The sequence below is a fragment of the Hesperophylax consimilis genome, chromosome 29 (genome assembly GCF_061612785.1).
Source record: "Hesperophylax consimilis isolate HC1 chromosome 29, BYU_Hcon_1.0, whole genome shotgun sequence".
Lineage (NCBI taxonomy): Eukaryota > Metazoa > Arthropoda > Insecta > Trichoptera > Limnephilidae > Hesperophylax > Hesperophylax consimilis.
Genome location: NC_142864.1, coordinates 4,761,474 through 4,777,764, shown reverse-complemented (window position 1 = coordinate 4,777,764; position 16,291 = coordinate 4,761,474). Strand labels below are relative to the sequence as shown.

At 38.2% G+C, this 16,291-nt stretch overlaps 1 protein-coding gene across 1 annotated transcript in view; it reads right to left on the bottom strand.

Moving 5' to 3' along the window:
• Window positions 1-16,291, bottom strand: part of LOC149409797 (solute carrier family 12 member 9-like) — a 32,957-nt gene that overhangs the window by 5,856 nt on the left and 10,810 nt on the right. Inside the window, exons 2-13 of the mRNA XM_089649073.1 lie at window positions 13,509-13,634; window positions 12,703-12,837; window positions 9,427-9,561; window positions 8,961-9,154; window positions 8,038-8,248; window positions 4,225-4,404; window positions 3,476-3,565; window positions 2,723-2,912; window positions 1,946-2,147; window positions 1,247-1,465; window positions 1,011-1,159; window positions 195-365 (exon numbers count right to left, since the gene is read on the bottom strand). Of these exons, the coding sequence (XP_089505199.1) occupies window positions 195-365; window positions 1,011-1,159; window positions 1,247-1,465; window positions 1,946-2,147; window positions 2,723-2,912; window positions 3,476-3,565; window positions 4,225-4,404; window positions 8,038-8,248; window positions 8,961-9,154; window positions 9,427-9,561; window positions 12,703-12,837; window positions 13,509-13,634 (2,002 nt within the window). The remainder of the gene's footprint in view (window positions 1-194; window positions 366-1,010; window positions 1,160-1,246; window positions 1,466-1,945; window positions 2,148-2,722; window positions 2,913-3,475; window positions 3,566-4,224; window positions 4,405-8,037; window positions 8,249-8,960; window positions 9,155-9,426; window positions 9,562-12,702; window positions 12,838-13,508; window positions 13,635-16,291) is intronic.

The following is a 16,291-nucleotide window of genomic DNA, read 5'->3' as shown; positions in this document are numbered from 1 at the left end:
TATTAGCGGTGTTCACTCTAGTACCTGGGGAGAAAGGTTCAAACATCAGTCAAACACCCAAATTAATAAAATTATAAATAATATTAGAAGAATAGTAATCACACTATCCTAAAATGTGAAGAGCTAAAATTCAAAGTGGATTGATAGAAGGCTATTCGTCTATCACAACAACCAATAAACAAATGTGAACTTACTTCTCAACCAGTGCCATGTCCAGCCGCTGGAAGTGCCTGCAGACGCAGAGGCCCTTGTCCATGGCCAGGACATCCGCCAGAAGCGCCACGTACTCGGCGGGTCCCGCCAGGGTCTTCTCCTGGACGGGGAAGGCTGCCTGCAATGCCGGGCTGTGGAACGGAGAGTCTGCCCTGGGGAACAAAACATAAACATAAACATGCTTTCCAAATATGGAGTCCTTACTTCGCAAAGGATATAAATCTGTTAGAGAGAGTACAGAGACAAAATACCAAGAGCTCTGAAAGATCTACGATACGAAGATAGACTCAAGGAACTAAGATTACCAACCTTACAAGAAAGAAGAGAAAGGGGTGACTTGATCGAGACTTTCAACATTTTATCTGGACATTACAGTTGCCCTAGCATCCAAGAAATCTTCACTACTAATAAAAATATAAATCTCCGTGGACACTCAAAAAAAATTACCAAAACGCCTTTTGCATCTAATCCTAGAAAACACTTCCTTGCAAATAGAGTAGTGGATGCTTGGAACAAACTCCCACAACATGTCATCGATGCAACAAATATAAATCAATTCAAAGCTCTATTGGATTCACATTTGGAGAGAAGAAAGGACTTAGTTCAAACTTAAAACAACTCAATTACTGTCAAACTTGTTGTGAAATCAGATATGAGCGCATCAGCAGAATGCTGCCTGCTCATTACATAATAATAATAATAATAAACACCATTTAGAAAAATGGAAAAACATATATATTTGTTGGTAATAATTATTATAGATATAAAAGATAGGAAGGAACCCAACTGCGACTTACTGTGAGAACAGGTCGATTTGAGGGGCGTCGTCATGGAAACCCAGCATCACAGTGTTGGGTTTCATGGCTCCGAGGCCACTGAGATGAGCCAACTGCCTCGCGCCTTCTCTGAACGAGCCCGCAGTGCACAGTTCTACAAATGCTTTGATCTAAAAACATAAAAGAAAAAAAATTAACAAACAATTCTTCGAATTGGATGTACCAGTACTTGACATAATCCGGTCTATTGATCTCACCTTGAGATGATCCACCAGCGTAAGCCAGGGGCGCAGCGGGGGCGCAGGCTGGGCTCTCTGCACATGCCCCAGGACCAGCAGACCCCCCTTCTTGAGCTGGTTGGAGAAGCGCGCCAGACACGGGGCAGAGCGCACGCTGCCCACCAGCAGCAGGATCTGGGGGCGCCAGTATTTGACATGCTCCTTTCTGGCGTCCAGGAGTAGCAGGTATTTGCGGACCTGCAAGAGGAAAATTGTCAGTTGATGAACTAAATCAAAAGGTGCAGCAAGAAGGATGAAAAATAAAGAAGAAAAAAGCTCAAAAATTTATTAGACAAGTACATAGTAATAATTAAAACTAATTTGAGCAAATTTGGTGACTTCAAAAGAACTTCTGGCTTTAGATGAGTGAAAGTTACAATAAATCAGCACAACTGGACACATTATTTGAGCGAGGCCATGTTTAAAGCTAGTTGCCAGAAGATTAGTGAAAAAGAAAATTAACAAAGCTTAGAATCAGTGAATGAGAAATTATGGTATTTTTAAAATATTACACGTCGACCAGAAAACATAAAACGGGATATAATTATAGGGCATAAAGAAAGAACTGAGAGCTAATGATCATATTGCAATAGAAGAATAGCGAAAAGATTGAGAAGAGATACACATAGAAGACAAAACCGCCACAAATATATGGGCTTGAAATGAATAGTGGTTTACCTGATGGAAGATCAAAGCTTGCGATATGGAACCCCAAGGGGCAGCGGCCGCAGCTGGTGAAGCAAGATGTAATGCTATGACCAGACATAGGCAGAGGATCAGAGCCAACGCTGCTAGAGCTGAAGCCGCTATGAACATCATGGCTAAGGCCCCCAGCAAGCCACATAGGGCAGAATGCCACGAGAACCAAATGAATGTAGGTCTAAAAGAAAACAGTACATATATCGGAGACTTTTTTGATACTGTCCAGAAGAGGGTGTTTCTGTGAAATAGACCAATGCAAATGATCATCATGTTAGTCAAAATATGACCATAACCTTACATAACCAAAGAAAAATTGGTTAAAATATTTGTAATATTAGGTTAGGACCCAAAAGAGGACCCTGTGGAACTCCTGTTTATAAGAGTGAAAGAAAAACAGAACAAAATGCACTCACTCCTATAAATGGGAGTTCTGATATTTAACAATAATATACTGGTTGTTTCTTTGATTAGGTTTATTTCTTGCCACCCGGACTGATCTAGTGCAAAAGATTTTATTTATACAGAGTAACTTTGCAATGTATGCGCTCGTAGGTTGTTTAATCATTATAGAAATTGATGAGAAACATTTTATAAGAAACTGACAATTAAATCAATTCCACCTTTTAAGCTGTTAAAACCTTGAATCATAAAATCAACAACACAAATATAAAGAAGTCTGAATGGGACCATTGGCCTCTATTTTTAAAACCGTGTTTTTGAGAGATTGAATATGTAATTTTTAAATTAACAAACCTGAAGTTGGGAGCCCCAGCAAGTTCTAAAGCCAAGCAGGCCAGGTTAACAGCCAAGTAGGACAGAAGGAATAGGGCACAATTAGCCCTGGCAATTGCAGTGAGGGATCCACCAAGTAATGCCAATTGGGCTCCCAACCAGGAGACAAGGACACAGATGGCTGCTCTTTTGCACCAGCTCAGTACTCCTCCTGGAAAGATAAGGAGAAAGATATAGTAATAAAGGGAAAAGCATAGTAGAAAAGACAGATAAAATAATGAGAGTCAAAGAAAGAGAAGGACTAGGTAGACTTATAAATGAAAGTTAAAGAGACTGGAATAGTAATGACATGGTAAATATGAAAACAAATGGAGAGTCAAGGTAAAGAAAATAGAGAAAGCTAGAATTATAGACACACAAAACAATAGGCCTGCCCATGAAGGAAAGGGGAACAAACCAAGTTGTGACTCTGCTTTGATGGAGCCCTCGTGCCTGAGCTGGTCACTTAGAGTTACACCAAGCATATTAATGAAAGGCTTGTTGGGAAAATTGTTTCCGTTAATGATGAAAGACAGAGATAAAGAAACAGTGCAAATGGAAAATAAAGAGATCACTGGAAAATACAAGACCAAAAGAGAGAAATATAATAAGTTATAAAAAAAGAACGAACAAGACTACCTATTGGCACTCCAACAATCTACAAAGAAAGTATACTTAAAGTTAATGAAAGATAAGAACGTTTTGCAGACGTCTTACTAAAGAAGAACAACTTACCAAATATATTGTCTTTGACCAACGCCTCCAAAACTCTGGAAGCTCCTATCATGTTAGACAAGCCAGCAGAAAAGGTTGCTGTCAGTACACCTGAAATATAAAAAAAAGAAGGTACAAAAATCTAAAGGATAGCATTGAAATTCCATGGAAATGCAAAACATTGTGATTCAAGAATCTAGGTTTGGTCACAGCAAAATATTTATATAAAGCTGCATTACAGTGTGCCTAGATTGATGAGATTCATTCAAACCTTTGGAAGTAGAGAAACAATGTGACTGGACACCAATTGTCAAGACTGTAATACTCTTCATGTTCAAGTTTATAACACAAGCAGTTTAAAACACTAAATATATATACTAACCGTCACGGGCCTGGCAGATGTTAAACACTGAAATTGATTTTTATTGAAGGAGGTGATTATTAATGTTAATCATTAATTTTCTTCACTGGCTGTGGTCCTCAGTCCTTCCTGTCCTGCTCCAATCCTCTTCCACAGAGTCTACTCACCTCTTCCTCGTCCTGCCCCTGGTTACTTCCACTGGTGCATCAGCTTGGACATAACTTTCGGCATCCTATCACCTGACATTCTTTCCAGATGATCAGCACATTGAAGTCTTTGGGACTTACAGAACCATACAATAGTTTTATGATCTATAAGGCTAATGGTCAAGATTATAAGACTCTTCAATTGCCAGAGACAAATCTTCAAAGACATCAAAAGATAATACGGCGAGGGTATGAAAACTCACCGACGGCTACAAACGGAGGCCACACGTTGATGGGTAACATGTATATGTAGTTGTTCTGCAGCAGGAACCTATCGCACGAGGCCGCCGTGAAGAGAGACAGGGCCAGATAGGTAAGCCCAGTGAACACCAAGGCTGCAAGCGTGCCTCGGGGAATGCTGCGACCGGGGTTTTTCAGCTCACCTAAACAGTAAAATGTTACGTAACTCAAATAATTCAGTTCTGTCTACAGTCCTCAGGCGTCCATCCCGCTCCAATCTTCATTCATACAGTCAATCAACCCACCTCTTTCGCAGTTTAAATGATTCTTGGTACCTGTCATCCGGCATACTTATTTACTATCCTATTATTCTCGACAGCTAACGTCATCTATGGGTAACCTACACAGGCGCCCGAAGAAAATTTTCTAGGGGGGGCAAAATATTTTTAGTAAAGCTTGACGCTGACATCACACCGGTGTGTCGCTCCTGTTGCTTCAGGCTGGCCAACGTTCTGTCTCTCCACACTTTCTTTATGCTAACACGAAGTGATTTAAAATAAAAGTAATATTATTTGACTATTTCAAATAAATCCGGGGGGGGCAAGGGGGGATACTTGCCCCCCCCCTTGCCCCCCACTGCGGGCGCCCATGGTAACCTAGTATACAACTACGAGTGCTATCTATAGGTGAGCTCTTACATTAATAACAAGGATTTCACAGCATTCCATCTAATCTCTCTTATTTAACCCCTAAAGCCTCTGACATTTCGCAATGTACTTCTCTTAAAACTTACTTCTCTTAAGCTATCGGAAAAAAAAAAATTACTTTAATATGTATGAAAAAATGTTGATTCTGTAGATATAAGATGTAAATTATAACTATTTTCGAAGGAAGCAAATACTTTGGGGTGTGACATATTGAATGAAAAAACATACACTTAGTAAGACACCACTTTATTTTTGAATTAATAACAATAGCCAACCGGGTTTCGCTTGTCCCAAGCTTCATCAGGACTAAATATCAAGTAAAGCAAATTAGATACAGGCACATATAAATATAGGTAAATGAAAACAATGAGTGAAAGAGATACAAAACAGATAGAAAGAGATGCAAATAGAAAAGGTGGAGACAAATTATTAAGGATGATGAGGAGGGTGGGGGGGAAGGAAATAACAGTTTCAGCGGCGGAATAAATTTAATATGGGACTATCAGATAAATTAATTTGGTTATTTATTATATTTAAATTATTATTAACTGCTTTTTTTATTTCAAGGGCTTCTAAGTTGTTTAATCTAATTCCAGATCCATTTTTATGCAATATTTTAGTTCCCGAGATTTTATCAAATGAATGATTAGATTCTATTAAATGATTCGCGAATTCTGAAAAGGCATTATTGTTTAAACATCGTAAATGTTCTTTTACTCTTAAGTTGACATTCCGGGCCGTTTTTCCGATATAAAAAGCAGAACAATCATTACAATTAAGTTTATATATGCCCGAGTGGCTTAGTTTGTCGTCTTTATCTTTAGTATTAATTAAGTATTTACCTAAATTATTATTAGTGTAAAAAGCGGGTTTTATTTCAGATGGGAATTTTTTAACGCTTAAAGAAGAAAAGTTATTTGTATACAGAACTCTACGCCATTGGAATGTTTGATTTATGTTTATATTATTAGGGTTATGAGATTTGTTAAATAGGAATTTATTTGATGCTATTTGTTTCAATTTTTTCAATTCCAACTAAAATTACTGTTATTTCCTTCCCCCCCACCCTCCTCATCATCCTTAATAATTTGTCTCCACCTTTTCTATTTGCATCTCTTTCTATCTGTTTTGTATCTCTTTCACTCATTGTTTTCATTTACCTATATTTATATGTGCCTGTATCTAATTTGCTTTACTTGATATTTAGTCCTGATGAAGCTTGGGACAAGCGAAACCCGGTTGGCTATTGTTATTAATTCAAAAATAAAGTGGTGTCTTACTAAGTGTATGTTTTTTCATTCAATAAATTATAACTTATAAAAATGTATATGTAACTAAACTTTAAGCACCTGTTGACAAGCCAATTCAATTGGCTTAGCAGGACTTGTTTGTTGATATGTATTAACTATTTATTCAATAATAAAAAAAAAAAGTTAATTGTCAGAATGCAGAAAATATTTGTGCATTACATTCGATTCCAGATAAATTCGCTGTTTTTTAGTGTATTTCAAAATAAAATACTGTTTTTAAAAGCAGATGAAATACTCTTTCAGATTTTAGTATCACAAATTGACATATGCAATTTAAAGTATTAAAATTTGAAAGTTTTTAAAATTGCTTATGGATAATTTTTATTGTGTAAACCGTAATTGCCATTTCAAACGAAACTAAAACACATCAGTAATTAGACAAAGTTATTATAAAAGTTGTTGTCACTTCACTTTTGTTCATATGATGTATTAAATATTTAGCAAAAAAATTGCAAACCTTGACAAACATTTTTCAAAAGCAAAATTTTATTTAATGGAATTAATTTAAAATTTTCAGAAGCTTCTATGGTAATATTTCGTATCCAAACTGAAAGAGTGGTATTCTCTCTTTCTTACACAGTTTAAATCATATATCTCACCGTAATACAAAATGAGATAGCATAACTTTTATGCGACCATGTCAGTCTGGGAGATAAATCTCTCAAAAAGACTCGTATTAGTGTTTGGTGTCTGTGAAAAATGTCTCCCAAAATTTCCCAAGGGGTTAATAAATCCATACCAAAATTTCCTCTGCAGTCACAAGATTTTTTAACTAGGTACCTACCACTTAATTATAATTTTTTTAACATTTTTTTAATTTCAAATAAAACACAATTGATATATTTTTCTTCAGGTTCGTACGAAGGTACCATAATATCAAAAAGCTCAGTCAAAGTTAGCCATCTAGTCAAAGTAAGGCTTGCTTGAATAATAAAGTGGATGCAGCAGATTTTAGAAACCGGAAATATATGTATGTACAAACAAATTTACAGACAAATGAAATGCCAAACCGTTGAGTTAAAACAGGACACTACACTGAGGGGGTATTTCACTATCTCTGATTATGTTCTGACCAAGCACTAATCCGCGGATTAGTCATTTTTTCGTTTTCACTATATCTGAATAACGCTAACGCTCGGGTTAAAGTTCGATTTGACTAATCAGTGCTCGAACCAGACGTTAGGCGCTATTCCTCGAATCAAAGATGGCGTCAAAACATTCCGAGTTTGACAGCTGAGAAGTGAGTCGAATTTTGTTGAATAAATTTGAATGCTTGTATGATCCATCCTGAATTATTTGATTGTGTTCAAAATAAGAAACAATGTATTAATTCGACACGAATCTATCTAAAATGACCTGATAATCAACATAACATAACCAAAAAAATGCACACTTCGTGGTGTGCGGACTGTGACGCATGGCAGCCGTGGCAGTAGATGGAGAAACTGCAAACATTTTGCGATATTGCCAGACTATTTCGAGTGTTATCTATCCGGAAGCTCGAAACAATGGTAAAACGGTCGCCGTTGAATAACGAAGTTATTCTGATCTTTAAAGCCAACCAACGGATAGCTAGTCAGATATTTAGCCCGACATAGTGAAATACCCCCTTAGTCGATAATATTACGATAGTATAAGGTTAATTCTGTAGGATCCATTTCCAAAGATCCAACAATTTTTACTGATATGATTTTAGAGAGGAAGTATCATCCGAGATTTATATTCTGTTGTAATATATAAATCCTAACCGCAGAAAATCAAAAGAAGTTTTGAGGCCATCATCCATCAGTATATAACAATATGTTGAATAAAGACTCACCGCTCATATTGGCCCCGGCCATAACACCAGTCACCCCCGAAAACAGAACACCAAAGACCGTGGCAAAGTCCACCTGTTCCCCATCACTGCTATAATCCCTGCCGTACTTGGGCCACAGGTTGGCAGTCAGGGTGGCACTGCTGAGGCCGGTGTAGTTCCCAGTTATGTTTAGGGTGGCATTCACAATGGTGTTGGACTCTGGGATAGCCACCTGCAAGAAGATTTTTTTTTTGTTTCCGATTTCTAGGGGCTCCAGGCCAGAGGTGGCTGCCAAACTCACAACATTTTAAGATACAAGAGTATGTTTATAATACATATAGTGATTTTGCGGCACATTCAGGAGTGGTAGATAGTTTCAGTACCTATCGCCACGATGAGACCATCATTCAGAGTGGAAATGTTGCTTCAAAAGGCTTTAACAGTGTTGCTAACCAGAGCTGAATATGCATATGGCAGGATCCAAATAGCCTAATCAACTATTATGAATACAAAATATAATGAAAAGATCGATGAAAACTACAAAACTACACCCAAACTATTCATCTTTCTAAGAAACTGTAGTGGGCATAGCAAAAATTGGTATTCACAAGGCACTACTTTAAGCCCTATTATAATTCTCAAACATACAAAATAACCACTATTCAAATGAAGAATGACGACAAAATCTATTTCATTTAAGAAAAATACATTATATCACCCCCAACTATGCGTCTTTCCAAACAACCGTAGTTGGCAGATCGAAAAATGGTATTCCACAAGGGACCATTTCAGGTCCTGCACCTTTATTCATTAAATAAAATATCGATAAATCAACAAATATAAGAGATAATGATGACATCTATTTTATAGATAATAATCAAATAATGACACCACAATAGTTGCTATCAATCCAGGAAGCTGTAAAAGACATATTAAAAACTCACATCTTTTTCTCCGGGTATCAAGAAAGACACAAGCACACTGGCCAGAGAGAGAGTGACAGCCGTCCAAATGGCGAGACTAGCCCTGGCAAAGTATCGGGCACCCAACAGGTTGATTCCGAGCGCTGTCAGGGCAAGCAGAGACCCGTACAGAGTGCGCCACCAGTGACCGTCGGGCAAACCATCAACCAGATAACCTAGAGAGAAGTAAAAATGGATTAGTTGGGGTTCAAGCGCAACTTTGTAGCAAAACTAACTTACCATCATACCGTTTCGCAGAAGAGGTAGGCAGAGAGGATAGAATGCCATAAAACTCTATCATGGCACACACTCCTTGCTTCATTCATTGTCTTATATTTGCCATTTTCAAAATTGGAACTGATTTGTCGAGAATTCAGACTATCCAGTGATTTTTCAAGGGTCTAGTATTTAATAATATGTAGTGTGAAAAAGCAGTAAGTGAACTCACCAGAAGGCCCAAAGTTCTCGATTATCCCTTCTGTGCAAGCAGAGAAACAAAGAGCGCTAGACACAATATTCGCAAAGAAGAACAGAGTTCCTATAGCGCCGCCAAATTCCGGACCCAGAGATCTGCTTATCATGACTGGAGAAATACAAGTTAAGGAAAATAATATACGCATTTTTAGTTTAGTTTAGTGGTTAGTACGCTTAGGGCCGTTGTTCCTAACTTTTTGATTCATCAACCTGAGGCATCGATCAGCCAAAGTGGTTTATTGAGCAACGCTCTATTTGCCTGTTTCCAAATATTTTTATCATTGATCATCTTGAGTGGCCCTGCCCACTTTCATACACAATAAAATGAAACCAAAGTAAAAACTTTAAATGTTAAATTAGACGAGTTCTTTATTGTATGTATTATCACGACACATAATTTCTTTTAAATATTGTAATAAATAAACCAACGATCTTGACCCTTACTAATGCAGCGAATGTACATTAGTACAATTAATAAGTGTTAGTACTTCTTTTCAATATTTTATAATAAGCCATATTCTAAAACTTCCAGTAATTGTTTGGTTTTGGTTGCCTCCTTATTGTACCTTTTAAAATGTCTGCTCGGAAGATTCTCATTTCTGAGCACAAACTGCCTCCTGTTTTATATTATGTTTTTAGTTTTAATATTCTTGTTTTGTCCTGTCCTGCTGTTATTGTTATTCTAAGTTTTGTCATTACTTTATATAAACAGTATATTTAGTGTTATAATATTAGATCTGTATTGGGTAAGGCACAATGTAGGAATAATTTTAAGAACATGACCACTAATACTAAATTACCGTTTTTTAGTTTGTTAAAGTTAAGCGCAATTGAAGTGAAATGACACTAAACTGCGCTATATAAATGCCATGTTATTATTATCATTATTATTAGTGGCAACATGGACAGTAAAAACAAGCCAAAACGAAGCTAGAACTCCAAGCAGAATGAGAAACAAAGATTGCGAAATTTAAAACACCATCCAGTATTCGAAACGCCATTTTGACATTGGAAAGTGCAATCTTTTTAACCAATGTTTAAAGGAAGGTTATACGCCTTTAGATTGGAGAAGGGCTGTGATCATGCCATTATACAAAGGTAAAGGGTCACGTATGGAATGTGGGAATCATAGGGCTATTAGCCTGCTAAGTTCAGTTGGCAAGCTGTATGGTAGAATTTTGATTGAAAGAGTAAGAAAGGAAACAAAAGATAAAATATGGGATGTGCAAGGTGCTTTTATGAGTGGAAGGGGGTGCATGGACCAGATCTTCTCATTGCGTATGCTCATTGAAAAGTTTCTGGCAAAAAACCAGAAACTTTTCTGTGCCTTTGTAGATCTACAAAAAGCATACGACCGAGTCGACAGGAAAAAGCTATGGAAGGTGTTGTCCAAGTATGGAGTGAATATACAAATCTGACTCAGGCAATTGCGTCTCTGTATGAGGGAAGCGTTGCATGTGTTAGGGTGAACGGTGATTTTACGGGGTGGTTTGATATCACAAAAGGTGTTAAACAAGGCTGCGTAATGTCACCGTGGTTATTCAATCTATACATGGATAATTGTATGCAAGAATTGAAAGAGGTGGGATTGGGAGCGAATTTGAATAATTTGAAAGTATGTTGCCTGTTGTATGCTGATGATGCGGTGCTGATTGCTAATAGTATAGAAGATCTACAGTCTCTCGTGTCTAGGATGAACGAAGTATGCATGAAGAATGAGTTAATGATGAATGTAAGTAAGTCTAAAGTAATGGTGTTTGAAAGAGAGAGTACGAAAACAGTGTGCAATATAATTGTGAATGAGGAATACTTGGAGCAGGTGGATGAGTTTGTGTATTTAGGAAGTATGTTTACGAGAGATGGGAAGGCTGACAGAGATATTGAAAGAAGGGTAAATGCAGGTAATTCCGTTAATGGAGGACTGAACGCCGTTGGCGCTAACAAAAAATTGTCCAAAGAAGCGAAGTTAGCAGTCCACAACGGAGTGCTGGTACCTACCTTGATGTATGGAAGTGAGGCATGGAACTGGCAAAGAAAGGATGAAAGTAGATTGAATGCTGTTGAAATGAGATCCCTGAGGCGTATGTGTGGTAAAACCATGTTTGATCTTGTGAGGAATGTGGAGATCCGCAAAGAGTGCAAGGCTGATGTAAGCATAATGAGTAAGATTAAGAAAGGGACGCTTAGATGGTTTGGGCATGTAGAGCGAATGAGCGAAGATAGGGGTGTAAGGAGGATATATGATGCAAATGCGAATGGTAGCAGAAGTCGGGGACGCCCGAGGAAGACATGGCACGATCAAGTGAATCAGATACTTGAGTCGGGCCATGTCAAGAGTCAGAATAATAGAAGAGTATGTATGAGACGATGTATGAATGTGAATGAGGCAAGGAGTGTGTGCCAAAACCGAGTTGTTTGGCGGTCCGTCCTCTCTGCCTACCCCTGCGGGGAAACGGCGTGATGGTTAGTTAGTTAGTTAGTTAAAACAGTTAAAGAAATCTGCTATTCAATATTTGGCTGTCCTCGTTCGTGTAACCCAATATTTTCCTCCTTTACGCCAGCCCATTCAACTATATCTATAATATTATCATAAATATATCTTCATCTTCACTGTCCATATTAATTTCATACTAAAATTTATTGTAAAATTGGCAATACTTGTACAATAATTGGCAATGTTTGACATTTCTCTGTCATTTTTCACTCTGTTGACACTTTTTTTTAACTAGTTCTTTGCTGAGCTGAGGTAAGAGAATCCTGTCTATGTATTGTGGTGATATTTAGCTTTTTTGATGGAGAATTGACACTATTGTGGTGGTATTTAGCTTGTCTGATGGAGAATCATGACTATTGTTGTGGTATTTTTCTTGTTTGATAGAGAGTCGTGAATATTGTGGTGATATTTAGCTTGTTTTATGGAGAACCGACACAATTGTGGTGGTATTTAGCTTGCCTGTTGGAGAATCGTTTCTTTTGTGGTGGTATTTGCATGCCTGATGGAGAATCGTTACTTTTGTGATGATATTTGCATGCCTGATGGAGAATCGTTACTTTTGTGGTGGTATTTGCATGGCTGATGGAGAATCGTTACTTTTGTGGTGGTATTTTCTTGTTTAATGGAGAATCGTGAGTATTGTGGTGGTATTTTGCTTGTTTGATGGAGAATCGTGAGTATTGTGGTGGTATTTAGCTTGTCTGATGGAGAATCATTACTATTGTGGTGGTATTTTGTTGATTTGACGAAGGATACAGTAGACGCCACCCCCCTCGATGGCACCGTTGGTAGAGATGGCACACACGGAGCACACTGTGAAGATGAGGATGAGGTAGGAGATGCCAAACTGCATCAGGGTCACTAAGAGACCAGCATTGCCTATTATGAAACCTGCAAACAAAATGGATTATTAATTAACCTTTTGAACGCGTTAATTTGCTCCGTTTTATCTATACCCGTACGGGGTAAATATTTTCAAATACCTATGCACGCAATTAAATGTCAAATTAAAGCATTCTGGCATTATTTATTGGACTATATAGACAGAACAGATTATTCTCCACAATATGAAAACAAATCCTCATGTGTCAACACTCTTAGATGTTTATAAAAACAAAAACATAAAATTTCATACAAAGACGTACCGTATCTTTTGAATGTGGTCCCGCCATTCACTCGGCGTGTGTGTACTTAGGTGATAGACACAAGTGGGACACTATGATCATTTTTAGTTATGAAAAGTTATGAATGACATACTAGTACTAACGCCATCCGTTGACAAAAATGTAAACTAAAGGACTAAAAGGCGTCAGCATCGTGATAGTTCTACGAATGTCCAAGTGAACAAGAAATACATTTATGACGAAAGAGCGCTGGAATATCGGCCGTCAAAGTTTCCGTATCAACTGTTGATACAGCCGCGTGTGAGTATGGACTTTTTGCCTTAACAACAGTTGATACGGCCGCGTGCAAAGAGTTAATCTGTTTGTATGTAAGGTTTTCTCAGATAAGAAGATTTTATTCCTGTGCCTTGAAAAACCTTGGCATAGTTGATTACTTACCCATTCTGATGAAGACCAGCGCGCTGAACATGGACAGCACCACAGGACAGAAGACTCCAGCGAAGGTGCCCACCTTCTGAGCCTGACTCTCGGACTCCACCCGCATCTCTCCAAACTCTACATAACCTGAAAACGGTAAGTTTATGATTAGCAAATTTCACAAAGATTAAGGAAATCGTTACCGTACATTTTAAGTGTTAAAATTATGGATAACAGGGACAAACTCCAACGGCTCAGAGGGCTTTGAAGCAGAGAATGGACGGTTATCTCGAGAGTATTTCCTCATGGGGTAAAAATAATCTCGTCGAATTTAATGTTTCAAAGACCCAATCCTGTCTGATTACGTCTAAAAGGGATCCAAATGATAATATAGTCTCCTTCAACGGAAGCAATCTTCCGAACAGGCCTTCCATTGATATGCTTGGTGTAACTATAAGTGACCAGCTCAGGTACGGGGGCTCCATCGAAGCCAGAGTAAAGTTGTCCTCTCAGAAGCTGGGCGTACTGTACAGGGCCCGCAGATACTTTAATAGTACACAACTGCTGACCCTGTACAAATCGCAAGTGCGCCCTACTGTCGAATTTGGCAGCCATCTCTGGTCCGGAGCCCCTAAATACCTGAAAAAAACCCTTGACTCTGTGCAAAAACGGGCGGTCCGTTTGATAGATTCCCCAATCTTAACAAACAGACTGCAATCTTTAGAGCACAGGCGTCAGGTAGGTATGCTGTCTTTGTTCTATAGGTATTACAATGGAAGATGCTCTGAGGAACTAGAGTCATTGATCCCTTCGGCACCGGTGCGTAGTCGGAATACACGTCAAACGCGCGCCCAACATTTGTACACAGTTGACATTTGTCACATGAGAACGGGTCGCTTCTACGATTCGTTCTTAAGTTCAACAGCTCGGCTGTGGAACGAACTGCCGGCCTCTGTGTTTCCTCCCTCCTACAACATGGGACTCTTCAAGACCCATGTTCACTCCTTCCTCTCCACAAAAAGACCCTCCACACAGCATCCCCAAAGATGACATAGGCCCTGGGGGAAATTATTTTCTTCAGGGCCTCCTGTGTGTAGTTAATATAAAAAAAAAGAAAAAAAAGTTAAATGAAAAGTCATTGAAGAAGAACATAATACTCATAAATCTAAACAAAACATGAAACAGAACAATACATAGAATAATAAAAAGGTAACAGTCTCAACTGGGAATCGAACCCAGGTTCTCTGTTTTACCGGGACAACGCCTCTAACCACTCGGCCATTTGTTAGTTGAATAATCGATAAGGAAATCCAGTCTAACTAAAAGCAAAATTCATTAATATTCATGTAACTCGATTTGGTTATGGCATACTTTTTAAACGCCCCAAAACAACCCAATTCGAAGCTGTAAGTGGCAGGGTGGTGGTCCTGTGTTCTGGTTCAGCTGTGGTTATCTGATCTACAACAGGCGATGGTTCTTTTAGTGATGCCTTCCGTTTTTCAATACTGTCATCAGGTTTGAGTGAATCATCTTCATCCTTGTGGTCAGGAGTCTTTATCTCTGCAATTGATGGAGAGGGACTCTTTACAGCAGGAGAAGTGTCCTTTTCTAAAACATCGGTAGTACTTTCGATTGAAAGTTTTCTGTCGTGAAGGATAGGAGCACTTGGGTGATTTATATCTTCTTCCTTCTGCTCAGGTATCCTTAAACCTGTGATGGTTGGTGAAGGTGGCATTGGTATATCTTTCTGCGCCTCTTCAGGTGATTTGTCTTCAACCGTGTTGTCAAGGGTCTCCATGTCTGTTGTTGGACTTTTTGGAACTGGAGTTTCGCCTTTTACATATGTTCACGCTGTACATGTTTCCAAATCAGCTGTCATTCTTACTGTCATAGCTAGTGGATTCTGATAATATCACAAATCGTTGGAATCATTTAGATATTTTATTATTATTATTATTTAATGTGCAGGCATCATTCTGCTGATGCGCTAATATCTGATCTCTAAATAGTATAAAATAAAGTCGCTATCCGCGTCTGTCTGTTTGTGCTCTTAGTTCTTCTAAACTACACAACGGATTTTGATAGGGTTTTCACTATCATTTAGAGAATTTCTTCCGGAAGGTTTATATATATATGTTACAATCATATTACATTTATTGAAAGTAGAGAAAAAATTATGTTTTGTAATCAAGTCATAAAAAAAATATTTTCGGGCACTTTATTTTATTTTATTTATTTTTTAAAAAGAAAGACAAACATTACCGGGTTACGAATAACCTGACATTATTTGAAAATGTCCTACTACCACAACAGTAAGCGGAAAATGTAGCTTGTGTTGTGATGGAGGACTTAGCCAGCCGAGGAATTGAAGACACTACGCCTGGGTGGGATCCAAACGCGATGTCAACTCAGCTACCGACCGGTCAAACCTCAACTAACTGTACTTTTATTTTCTTTTTACCTTCATCGTATTATTTTTGTATTTTTCTGTTAATTTTATAACCTTAAAAAAAAGTTACAAATCAATGTACAATATACACCATAATATGCATTTAATAATAATAATTGGATTATTTGTATAGCGCCGTTTTTGTGAAAAATCACCTCAAGGGCTCTGTACAATTTATTTCCTAGGATCTACATTTGTTATTTAGACCAACTGTGCCAGCACGAGGTTCGTCATCCGTTCAGGCATGTGTCTGCCGCCAATATAGCGCTGACATGTGTCTGCTGCCAATAAAGAGCGCTGACACAACATCCTCACATAGACAACAAACCTTGGCAGCACCGCTGTGACGCTCGAC